We start from the raw sequence: 13667 nt of genomic DNA, 5'->3' as shown, positions 1-13667 counted from the left end.
AAGGTAACTAGAATATCATGTAAATTCTACTATTTTGGTGATTAAGAAATTATTAGAAAATTTATACCATTTTTTGGTGATAAAGTGTTTCTCGATTCAGTATGGCACCATTATTATTAAATCTAGCGCTAAATGTAATGATTTATTAGCCATCGGAAAATAATAAATTGGCATATTTCCAATAATGCTAATTAAATTGTAGTTTGCAAATGTCTTTGCAGATCATAAATCATGGGTGTAAAATGGCGGAAAATTTCTCAGTAAATCCTACGAAGAAAACTCAAATCTGTGACTCAAATAGTCAAAACAGAATTCAGAGACATCTGATGTTAATTTTGTGCAGTTCAACTTACGCCATATTGAGCGACCCTATAGTTCAGAGTTTTTGATGGATAGTGTGTTATAGTAACTTGTGTTAAAATTAACGTGAGTCAATCTGAGTTGGTCAGACAACCTACAAACAGTAACAATATTACTACATTTATTTGTAGAGGAGAATGAGTTGCTCGGATTGCAAGAAATCTAAGAAACGCAAGAGTAATAAAAGCGGAAACATGGGTGACGTTCTCGGTAAAGAATGTGGTGATGGAGAGAAAGGAGAAATAATTCAAGAACAGGAAGCTAGTGAGGAAGATGTGAGAGAAGAGGCCGATGGTGCACCAAGTGGAGATGATCAATCTTCACAATCCAGTGGGGAAATGGATTGTTTTGAATTCAAAGAAGCAGAAGAAGCCAAGGTAAGATCCACCCTACATGTCACCCAACTGGGCGAGCGATGCCCCTTACTCGTGTTTAGTTTTGTATTGTTGACTAACCACTATGAGATATAAGTACGGTATAAATCAATAAACGCATCTTTTACAATAAGCAACTGCAGATAGCAGTTAATTGAGACGTAACAGTCCAGTTTACTGATGTAGCACGAAGGGACGCCATCAAGTAGGGCACTGTACGAGTGCTAGGTGTGTGTAAATAAAAGACGCGCAAAGTCGTTATGTTTGTTTGTGATGTTAATAATTACAGCCTGTATATTCACGTGAACTGCGTGACGTGCGTATGTGTAAATATTGCTAATGTGAGCAGGTGTGCAACAGCATTATATTTTACATTTACAATTTAAAGAACGTGTAAATTTATAATGTTATCTGTGTTTTTATCATTACCGGTAATCATCCTAGAATTACTAATTTCACAATCTGTTAAAAATAAGAAAACAATAACCATCACTACATAGAAAACCAAGACAATTGTATTTTGATTGAAGAAGCACTTGTAGTGACCAGTCACATTACATTACATAGAGCCCATTGCTGGTGTTCACTATATTTTTTCCAAATGGCTCTCCAAGTGCCCTAATGAAGAGGGACAATATTCTAGTTTTGGGCCTCCCACTTGGGATTGAATCTTAGAATGCTAGTTGTCCCAACACACTCCTAAAAGGCCTACAAAGGCCCAAATTTTGGCTTTAAATTGCCGTCATATTATTCATGATCGACATCTCCTGTCATTGTGTTTGTCACTGCTACCTGCTAGTATTACTTGTTAAGATTCGAAAGAGTAAGAAAATAACAATACTTTTCATAATACCCCCAGTGCCCTGGAGGGTATGCATGAAGGTAACTAATTGCAATACCCATGCTAAAGTAGATAAAACCATAAATCAGAAACTAATTACTTATTATGCTCAACAATTTTCCTTTGATTAGTCTGCAATATTCCATGCAGTGATGGTGTAGGACAGTTATGTAGGGTAGGATACATAAATAGTATGAGGCAACGTGCCCATCTCTATAACCAGTTACCCAGTTTTAATCAATGTCAAGTTTTATTAATTGAAACAAAATCCAATACAGAAGTGACAATCTTTGCACTAGCATCGGTGTAAGTAAATAAATCATTTCCAAAAATTTTCTCAACATCTTTTAGGTATTTGAACTGTAAATTATGGTTTGGCAAATATACAAAGTGCCTTACCTGCACTATTATTTCATCGTTTATCACTATTTATACTCTAGAAAGTCTTTCACAATTTATTTCCATTGACTTAGTTTTATCCTTTGCAATTTTAATGTTGTAATTTGTGAGGATTGATTGGAGTTGAAAACAGACCATTGTAGATCATCTTCATTTGTTGCCATCAATATCTGGTCATCTGCAAATATTACGGTTTGTAGTATTGTATTTCTGCCAATATATATTCTGGGGAGCTTTAAAGATTTGCATTCCTTAAAAATACCTAAGATGTAAGAAAAAATTGAATGAAACTAATTATCTACATTTTGCTCGATAATATTTTTAGGGGACTCTATTTATTTTCAACAGTTTAGAGCCTGAAAGGCTTTCTCTTTTTATCTTGGGTAATATAGGAACAAAGTAGATCATTTGCACAGGTAAATAACAGTTTTCAATATACTTTCTAAAGTTAAGATAATTTGGTGAACATTTGAACAGAGTATATTGTGTTGGGATCATGATTCTAGGTTTTCAGAATCAAGATGTTCAAATATAATGTTTGTTTCATATTCAAATTCTTTATTTTTACGATTTTCTGTGTATTGCTGAATATTATATTATTTTAAAATTGCGTTGAAATGTACAGAAATTCATTCTGTGAATACCCGATAAGGAACATTACTTTAGTTGTGGCCTATTATATGTTTCAATGCACCTAAGTTTTTCTTCAGGCTGGATTTATGATAAATCTAGAATACCTATATAACCTTTAGTACAGGGTGTCACAAAATTATTTTGACAAATTTTATTGTTAAATTTGTTCGAATTTTTATGTTCTAGTAGGAAATGTATGAATTTACATCTTTGTATTTTTTTTTTTACATGATACTTTAAATAATAAGTGAATATGATTGAAGCCTGCTGTTGAAAAAGCTGCACTAGCTTTTCAAATAAATGATTGATCTGTTTATTAATTGACACTATTCTTATTGGCTGCAAAAAATAGATATTCACTCTGCAATTGTGTAAATTAAGTTTCTTCCCCCTCTTTTAGTATAATACGTAACTTTCTAAGATCCAAGTTGGACTTTTTCTGATAGCATTTAATGAAACACAATTATCCAGTAATGCAAGAAAATATCTTTGGAGTCAGTCTGTCCATATGAAATCAGGAAATTTTGAGAAAAGTGATTGCTGCATGTTTCTGTCCAAATTCAACTAGAAACTTAACACCATTAAAAAAATGCAGAAAATGAAAACCAGTTCAAACTATCTAAATTAGTGGACGATAAAAACAAAGTACGGCCAGGAATATCGGAGCAGTTAAGGCATTAGTTTTCTCAGGCTTCAAAATGGCGTGAGAAAAAACGATTTTGTTAGTTTTACCATCCAACTGTTGCAAAAAATTGAAATTGAGTGAATTCTGCAACTACATGGCCCGTGAATACAGCACCTTGAATAATGTAGTGTGGAAAACAGCACTGTTCTGCGCTCTCTGGCTGGTTTCACTCGAAAATGATACCGCTTGAGGTGCTGGTGTTGGACCCGGTGCTTGATATTCGTCTGCTTATAATGGAAGTAAATGGAGTTTTCGCTGCAACGTCTGATTCTTTTACATGAAGCATTTCTATGAATGTGATAATTGCTATGATATTTGGTACAGTGGTCGCAAAGAACATTCTAGACAGTCGACCACGTCCTGTGACTGTCATACTTTTGTTAATAATACTGGAGAAAAAATATGCGTGGAATGCTCTTGGCAACTAGAATTTTGTGTATGACTTAAGTTCATTATTATTATCATCATCATCATTTCTTTTAAAGATATACACACTGAAGCATTTGTATTTTGGATATTTACTGTCTCTTTTCTTCCGCTTTAAACTAATCGCGGCCATGATGATAATGATGATTCCATGAAACGACAAGGGGAACCCCGCAAAACTTAGTGCCACATGAGTGTAAGGAAACTTTCAAACCAATGGGACAAGCGACACGGGATGTTCACACTGTCACACTAGTGACACACACTTCCAGACTGTAAAATAGCATTCATTGCACATGAGGGTCCAAATAGCAAAGGACACGTTCATATGGCGTATTCACGTGCTACTTGTTACTTCGGTCGGACAGCTCCTTAAAGGAAGGGTGCTCAGACTGAAGCGACGTGCTTAGTTCCCAAGTAAGTGACAAGCGACATGGTGCCTTCAGTCTACTGGCAAGTGTTCGCTGCTAATTGTGCGAACAACAGATACGCGACACGAAAAACCGCACATTACAACAACAGATCTAGGGGACACGATAAGTCACACGTGTCGCTTTGTCGCTGGTGCGTCGCTCAAACTGGGCCATTTTCTCAATAGCTTGCAACATGTTGCCATGGTTTGTTGTTTGCGCGATGCAATGAGTGTCTTGCTTTAGGGAGATTGCACACCAAAGCGACAAGGGGCATGGGACACTTATAGCTTGAAGATTTCACCAACCGAACGCTGTCCTGTGCTTCCCGTCATGCCGCTACGATGTGAAATGTTGCTCTTGATTGGCTCGTTTCCAAGCAACATGTGTCGCTTAGGTGTGAAAGTTGCTTTGGACCGAAGGACCCATGTCACTTTGGTGTGAAATCCTCATATCGTTTGTCGCGTGTCGCTGTGGTGTGAAATCCTTGTATCGTTTGTCGTGTGTCGCTTTGGTGTGAAATCTCCTTGAGGAAACGGTGCAGTCAGAGCTTGTGTCCCTACGGTTCGAAAGGCTGCATTGATTACGGACTGCTACCTTCCAAGCGACACTTGCGGTTTGTCGCCTTGGTATGAAATATCTCTCGGGATACTATTTATATTCTAATAACATAGAAAAATAAACTCTAATACACAGACCAAGACCTGATGTCCAGAATCACATTGCAATGTTTCTTCTTGTGTTATGCATGCATGCTATTTATTTATTCATTTTATTTTACTTTTCTTTCCAAATTAATGCCATTTCGTGACTGCAAATCACTCCACAAATATAACTGTTTCCATCAATTCACGTACCACCTTTCAAGACAAACAAATCTACATAATATATTCCAAAAACTAACAAAGCTGCATTACTTTTATAAGAAAATTAGCACCGATTCTGATTGCACTGCCATCTATGTTCTCATCTGTCGCGGGAACCAGTTTCTTGGGTCATTTTCCACACTACGTTATTCAAGGTGCTGTACCGTGAGTGAAAAGGGTATTCTCTCAAACAGTTCTCTACCTCTAGGTTCTTTCTTTTCTCCTTTCTTTCTCTCTCTCAATCCTAAATCCAGATACTGAGGAAACATTGAATAAGAGTACTACTCTACTGGCCTTGGCACGGGTGTTCTTTGTGAATGTCCCTTCATCATATCATCTCTCATCCTCATCTTCAAGTTTAGCTAAAAATAGCAGAAAGGCAAACTAAAAGTTTCGTGAGTCAAGACAAAACAAATCAATCTTAGCTGGAAAGTGGAACACATACAGTATGTGCCCTTTTCGTTCATCCGGATATTGACCTTAGGATGTTTGGTGCAGGACTCCAAAATGTTGTGTTGGATGGTAACACCAAAACCATGTGCAATCCACCCACACTGAATTGCTAATATCATTGAATTTAAGGAGTGCCCTGGGTTCATGTCATTAAAACATGTTTTATTCATTCATTCATTGTTTTCTGCCCAGGGGCAACCTGTTCGATCTTCAGCTCTTCGCTTCATTCATCACTCATCCAGTATCATCATCTTCCCTGGATTTTCTTTCCATTGACCGTCCCTTTGAATACAGTTTCTTCTCATCCAGTGACCCAACCAATTCCTTTTTCTCTTCCTGATTATGTCCAGCATTGATCTCTTTTTCTCAACTCTTTCCAGCACCGTTTCATTTCTCATTTTTTCTGTCTATTTCACCTGTTCCATTCGTCTCCATAGCCACATTTCTAGAGCTTCCAATCACGTGTTCTCAGTGTCCATGTTTCCGCACCATATAGAGCTACACTCTGTACAAAGAATTTCGGTACTAATCTGATATTCCCCAGACAGATTTCTTCATTTTTACAGAAGAAACTACTTACGGTAATAAGTTCCTGTAGCATTGTCTAACATCTGGAAGGTGTTTTGTGTGATGTGGGAATGTTTCATAGCGGAAATTCAACCATTGACGCATAGCCCCACAAACCATTTCCGGTAAGGTTATATTAGGTAGGCTGACCCCCTGACTATTCCAATCCTGGTGGGTGAGCTGTTCGACATGCAGTGGACTGATGTGCAACAGAAACTGTATTAACAGCAGTGATGATTTCATTTAAGGTTTTGTGGAAGCTCTTCTAAAACTTAACATAACTCTTTCATAGCAAATAGACAGGCGTACTTTGTTTTTTAAAGGCTATTAAGCCAAGTGGTGGTTAATTGTGATTTTGTGCCAAAATATTCATTTATGGTGAAGTTCGGCCATGTCACTGGACCAGTAGCCAAGCCAAGTTGAAGCTTTTTATTGTATATTATAAGTGGGAGGGAGAAAATCAATAAACAACTATTTTATCTACTGGCTCCTTCACTAACGCAGTTTTCCTCTTTATGCAATGAAAGCTCTTTTTTTACATTGTCGTGTAATATCTATCCAATCATTATTTCTTGACTGCATAATTCAATCAAACCGAAACCTGAATCTTTAGGAAGATAGCTACAATCATGTATCATAAATTTGTGGTTTATTATTTTCACTTTCATGCCTGGGTCCTGCACTAATTTCATCAAGGAAACGCACATGTTACATTTCCGCTTCTGCACTGTACACAAGTCATCAAGACTATGCAATTATTACTTTATACGATGGCAATTCAGATAAAAACCTCCGTTTGTGCATGTGCAAGAAATATCCGGGGATAGCGACGTCAGTCCTGTGGCGCTGTGTGCAGTAGTTCAGTAGTCAGTGAGCAGTAGAAGGAGATGGTTGTGTTGATTTGTCCGCTATAACAATTGAAAATGAACGCTCAATAGAAAATCCCGCCTAATGTGAAGTGCGTGCAGTAATACGATTTCTCTGTGCAAAAGAACTTTCGGCAGCTGCGATTCGTCGCGAACTGTGTAATGTTTACCAACCAAACGTGATGAGTGAAGGTGTCGCATGTTTAAAGATGGACGAACTGACGTGAACGATGTGGCAAGGAGTGGGCGACCATGTGTAGTCAGCAATGAACTCATGCAGGAAATTGACAAAACGGTCAGTGAGGCCCATCGGTTCACGATATCTGAACTTCCTGTTCGCTTTCCACAAATTTCTCGAAATGTTTTGTATGAGGTGGTGACAGAAAAGTTGGGATACCACAAGTTCTGTGCTCGTTGGGTTCCAAAACTCCTCTCTGATGAGCACAAAAAACACCAAATCTGTTCTAATTTGGACTTTCTTTCGCGTTATGCCGAGGAAGGAGAACAATTTCTTAACAAAATTGTGACTGACGATGAGACCACCGCTGGACGCACTCAAGAACTTTTGGAACAGTTCTGTTGGGATGTTTTTGATCATCCACCCTATAGCCCAGATTTGCCACCGAGCAACTACCACCTCTTCAGACACATGAAGCAGTGGCTTGCATCGCATTCCTTCGACAATGACAATGTGCTTCATGATGCTGTTAGAGGGTGGCTTCGTTCCCAGGCGGGAGTTTTTTTTGCAGAAGGAATTTCAAACCTTGTAAAACGTTATGACAAGTGCCTCAATTTGAATGGTGATTATGTCGAAAAGTGATGAAATGTACTTTTCTAATGTGTATAATAAAAGTTCTGTATCTACGAGTGTCTGTCAAACAGCATTTTTTTTTTCAAATTGCCTTCGTATCTTTTGGCATATTTAGATGTTTTACAACTTAAGATGCAACATTTTAGGAACCTCAGCCTCCTTGGGTTTCATGCCACATACACATGCATCTATTGCCATTATTAAAAGAATAGGATCCCATATTATATACGCGTAAATTTAATTTACAATATCCCACAGAGGTTTCCAGATTTGAAATGGCCAATGCTTTCTGTAAGTCAAAAGTAAACACATAGTTTCTGTCTTGCTTCAGCCTGTGCAAGGTGTTCATCTTTTTCTTTTGTAGCTGGCTTCTCTTATGTGCATCATCTTCTGCCGTATTCTTCAAGTGTGGTGTATCACAAGTTTTACAAGTATCTTATCCTTACACCATTCAATATAGAGTTAATATATTTACATGAATGGGCAAAATTACTTTGTTCTCTGAACAAAGGAGGGAAACTTAAAACACAAACATAGTGCTGCCTCTATGAGAAAGTATTTGAAACTTCTAGCACTAAAATGTTTATACTTCAAAGTTATATATGTAACTTCATTTCCGTGAAAGGTGGAGTTATGCCTCTTTTGCCCTGAATCCATCAATTAATGTACAGAAAAATGTTAAATTGGATCCAGGTGTTACAAGTGTCCATTTCTCTTGATAACTACAACCTGAAGCTTCAAATTAAATGCAAGCTAGCTAATACAATGTTTATATCTTATTACGTCTTAATACAATGTTTATATCGTACTTTACGGAACTGTTCATTACTAGCACCTGATTTTCACTGAAGACAACTTGTAGTTTCAAGATTATTGAGATCTCATTTTACACAGAGATTGTTGGTTAATTTTCTTGCATAAATCTTTTCATTGTTTAAATCAAAATGGACCCTGTCTTTGTATACCTACTCAAAAATGTAAAAACAAACTTACAATTTCAATTTGCTTGCCTGATATTAAAACCAGAAGTTCAAGATGGGGGATCGTAGTTGGAGTATGTTTCTTCTGTCCGCTAACTATGCAATTTTTCTGATAGTGCTTTCTTACATTTGTGTTCAATTGTCATATTTTATATATATATATACACACAGGGTGTCTCAAAACTCTTTCAACAATGCTTGGGTGCTGGTAGATATCATAAAAACGAGTAACTTTTCCCTATAAAGTTTACCTCGAAACCGCTTAGTTTCTGCTCTATAACCGCTTAAAATCTATCCTGTACGTATGCAACCCAACACAGCAAACTCTTGCTCTGACATAACCACCAGGGGCACGTGGCAGGTTGCAGGTTTCCATAGCTAAAAGTTGAGATGGGGGAGAAATATTCTGAAATTGAATAATTTTCATCAAGATAAATGATAGAGATGTAACAGATTTGAAGGTGCTAAGAAAATAATTAAAAAATGAATGTAAAATTGTCAATGACACACCCATCACAATGGAATATCCCATATATTATTCTTCTGTTGTATGTACCATCATGCATGGTCTGATTGGAAATGTAACGTCAGGGAGTACATCAAGACTCCCCTTCCCCTTGGAGATTTGCACCCCAGAATAGCAGTGTTCTGTTATCTTATCCTGTTTTTGAGTAGTGAGAGTGCAAATCCAATAGACATTCATCGGAGAATAAAGATGCAGTTGGGAATTCTTGTGTGTTGCTTCAGCAGGTTCATGAGTGGCACGGAAAGTTTAAAAGTGGAGTGTCAACTCTGACTGACGCAGCTCGTTCTAGTCAGCCCCGCACTGCTATGATGCACACGCTCTTTTACAACTGTAAAAGTCCAATCCTGGAATATTACATGCACACAGGATGCAGTGTTGACAGTGAGTCATATTGTGATCTGCTTGAGAAACACTTGAAACCTGCAATCAGGTAAAAACCTCGTGGTTTTCACAGTTCTGTTGTGCTCTTGCAGCAAGATAATGGGAGGCCACATACAGCTCATGCAACAGCCTAGAAAATTACGGAACTTCGTTTGGAGCGTCTACTACATCATGGATATTCACCGGACCTAGCATCCAAGTGATTATCATACATTTGGCCCCCCTTAAGGAGACACTAGGTGGTAAGAAGTTCCATTAAGGTGAAACAGGCAGGGCATGAGTGGTTACACTCTCGGAAGAAATTTTTTCTCATTAAATTCTGACACCTGCATTGTGAACGTGGTAGAGACTGTGTTGAAGCATGTTGAATTGTTTTCACTCCTATTGTACATATTCTGGTAATTAAAAAAATAATAAGGTTATTTTTTGACTCTTCCATGTAGATATAAGAATCACTTTTGGTGAAATTATATTAATCTCATAATCAATCAGTGGTGTTGATTAGGCTCTTAGATAAATGGAAACAAGATACATGTACTTGATACGTTCATAGCCTGTATTATTTAATATACTATTAAACGTATTATTATATTTATTAATAATAACTTAATAATTTTCAGCGGTGAACAATGAGAGACAGACTCCTCTCAGGTACAGGGATAGTGTTAGGCAAAGACAATATTCACAGCACAGAGAAATAAAACCACATTACTGCAGTATATATAAACTGAAAGGTTTTATTCTTTATTTATTGCAATTATAATGCAACTATATTTGAAACTAAGGGAGGATTTCGCTTTTTCGATGAATTGACTCAACTAAAACGCATAAACTCAATGCATGGCTAACGGCATGCCTATGATCACATAGAACTAGCTTGTGCCCCGAACTACCACACCAAGAGATATGCAATAATAACTGAGCCAATATTTGCTCCTTAGCCTTTTATTTCCAAATTAATCCTTAGGCTAGCTTTATTATTTAACGTAGAATGGTTGCAGTATTGTGCATAGCATCGATGCATGGCTATCGGCGTACCTATGATCACATAGGCCTAGCTTGCACCCCGAACTACCATACAAAGATGTATGCACAACACCGAGGAGTTCCTTTTTAAGTTTAAAAACTTCGTCGATTCGTGGCGAAAGTGTGTGTTATTTCTTACGTGATATCCTCGCTTTATACTATTTCAAGAACACAGATTCAAGTACAGATGAATCACTCACTATTTACAAAAAGATGCTACCAACAAAACTGACATCTATGCATGTTTAGAAATACAAATTCATATAGTGCACTCTCTCAAACAAAGATACATTAAATTACCCATAATGTAGCATAAAATACAATAAACAAAAGATATACATTACAAGCAAGGTGCATTATTACATATAATAACAAAGAAATTACGCTTTCTTTCACAAAAATAAATACATTAGTGACATATTTTCTACTAGTGACCTCACATAAAAATATGAATCATATCATACTGATGGGTCGAAGCTCATACGAAAGGAACTCAGTAATTTTCGTAGGAAAAATAGCAAATATTTTGTGTAGAAAAATATACAAAATACTAACCATGGTAAACTGTAGTGTTATTATTGTTGAGATGTAAATAAACAAAGTTATCATTAAAAAAATTGCCAAAATTAATCTACATAGACTGTAATATATATTTTGTTACAAATATATAGTACAGTAGAGCGTCGATTATCCGAAGTAATTGGGGGACATGGGTATTCGGAAAACTGGTTTGTTCGGATAATCGAACTGTACATGTTTATTTGCCAAAAAGAAGTACTGTACAGTAAATTTATTCATAAAAACAGGCATCTCTTTAAGTATGTATTACAAAGTAACGTACAAAGGCAACTTTAGTAGGAATATATAGTATGTGGTACAGTTTATTAAACAAAAATATGTACATATTACATACGCATTTTGCATGAACAATACACACAGTACACAAAATTAACGTTTAAAAAAATCCTTTATTTTGGTCTGTCTAAGCAAGCCTACACGCTTACGAGCAGCTAAGTCACGTACTTTTTTCATTACAGATATCTGAAAGTGAGCGAGTACACAGTTCGGTTAAGCGGTCGTTCGGTTGACCGACGTACGGATAATCGACGCTCTACTGTACATCCAAAACGTTTTATTTTTATTGGAAGAAATTTTTATTAAAACACTCAACAAACTTTTCTAAAGTATGTTCATGTATACAATATCAGAACCAAATGTATATATTTGCTTTAATCAAACATTTTACAGTGCCGTTTACCAGAAAATGCCTTTCGCATTTAAAATAAAAAGATTTATATCTTTATGTACTGTACCAGAGAACATACATGCCGTTTTTTGCATGTTTTTTTTTTAAAAAAGTCTGAAACTGTGATTTCAATTTCAATTTTTTTTTAAAAAAAAGATAAAAATCATAATTTTTATCCACCCTGACAACAATGCATATCAATGCCTTCCCCAAACATGTCAGATGTTCGTGTACTACTGATTGATCACTAATTAGATGTTCGTGTACTACTGATTGATCACTAATTGGAGACAAACATTATACCCTACCCTGAGGATGAAGACAACCAGTCTCTGAAACGTTGGCACAGATAAACTAAAAACAGGGGTTAAAAGTGCAAATTGCAACCATACATATGGCCGTTTGTGAAACAACAGGGTGTCTGCCAGTCAAGAATGTCAAGAAATTATGCTTGTGGTCAAGAATTTTGGACATTTTTTTACAGTATAGTGAATTTACATTGTTTAGAACTGTACTGGAATTTCATAAAATTGAATATTTTGAATCCTAAAATTGTATTGAGTTGTGGTTAAGAATTGTTCACTTCCTTCCTTAAGGATTACATTCTCGTATCCGTGAAGTTTTGAAAGAATATTAAATAAAGTAATGTGCCCATTCTCCATCCAGGATGAAGTCTGAAGCATTAATTTTTACCCTTAATAATTAACCCTTAGATGCCAAGGCTGATTTTCCAGGTATTTTAACTAACGCCGAGTGTGTTTTCAGAGGGATAATTGAAATTCTGCATGCTTCTAAATGAAATTTTATATTTCCGTAACTAAGAATGTTAGAGGTACAATGATACCTTGTTTTGTTCAGTATACTTTGGGCTATAATCCTGATGGAAACAAAATAAATTTTCCGTAATCAGAAGAAGAAGAAAGAAAATGGAAAGTAATATTGATATTAAACCTTACTAATTGTTAATTACATACCTCTAGACTCATGTAGAACTGGAAACATGTATCTCCGATCATTAACCAAGTTACAGTATGTTAAAAAAGTAACATACTACGAGAGAAAGCTACTTGTGACACCAGTGTCACAAGCCGTCCTTAAGGGAAATCCCTGCTGTGACACACATGGTCCATCCTTTAAGGGTTAAGGCAAGTCCAAATCTCTTGTTAAAGTACAGCTTCAGCTTTCATCTTAAGCAGCCTTGTGGTAGGGGTAGATATATATTTTTTTAATTTCCAACTATACCTCACTAGGGGGTGATTAAATAAATGTTAAGAAAAAGAAAAATAAAGGTCAAGAAAAAGTCATGAAGTCAAGAATTTTGAGTTTATTTTGGTAGACACCCTGAACAAGCACAGAGTAGTTCATGTTTGGAATGTTACATCCAGCAGGTAGCCAACCAATGTGATGTTTACAAACAGCCAGCGAAGGAGATAAACCATTACACATTCCAACATCTCATCTAAATGGGAGCTAGTAATGTTGTTTGAAGCCCCTCGATGGTCTGTCGCTAACTTGCAAACACCTTGCTTTTCACCAGTGAAGAGTAATGACACAAAGCTTAGCCAGGTGAATTAACAACAACTGTATATTGCAATCAAAGGACCTAATTTTGTCAAAACAAATAATAGATGTAAGTGTCGCCAACACCAACAGGAAGGGTTTCATGCAACAAGCAAAAATTCCCATTTTATTGAAACACCCTGTATATGCAGATGCACACTAGTGTAAGGCTTTACTTACCTGTTAACAACCAAAAAAAAATATAGCACATCACTCAATAACTTATTAATTAACCTTAGTTTCTAATGTTGGGAACA

General features: G+C 36.4%; 1 protein-coding gene across 5 annotated transcripts in view; it reads left to right on the top strand.

Moving 5' to 3' along the window:
* Positions 1-354: 354 nt before the first annotated feature.
* Positions 355-13667, top strand: part of LOC146004410 (protein FAM193A-like) — a 78769-nt gene continuing 65456 nt past the window's right edge. For all 5 annotated transcript variants that reach the window (XM_083143254.1, XM_083143251.1, XM_083143255.1 and 2 more), the window contains exon 1: positions 355-737. In XM_083143254.1, coding sequence (XP_082999380.1) covers positions 498-737 — 240 coding nt within the window. In that variant the 5' untranslated portion in view covers positions 355-497. The remainder of the gene's footprint in view (positions 738-13667) is intronic.

Source organism: Lepisma saccharinum, chromosome 21 (assembly GCF_977018435.1).
Source record: "Lepisma saccharinum chromosome 21, izLepSacc3.1, whole genome shotgun sequence".
Classification (NCBI taxonomy): Eukaryota; Metazoa; Arthropoda; class Insecta; order Zygentoma; family Lepismatidae; genus Lepisma; species Lepisma saccharinum.
The sequence above is the reverse complement of the archived record's forward strand: the minus strand, read 5'-3'. Positions and strand labels throughout refer to the sequence as shown.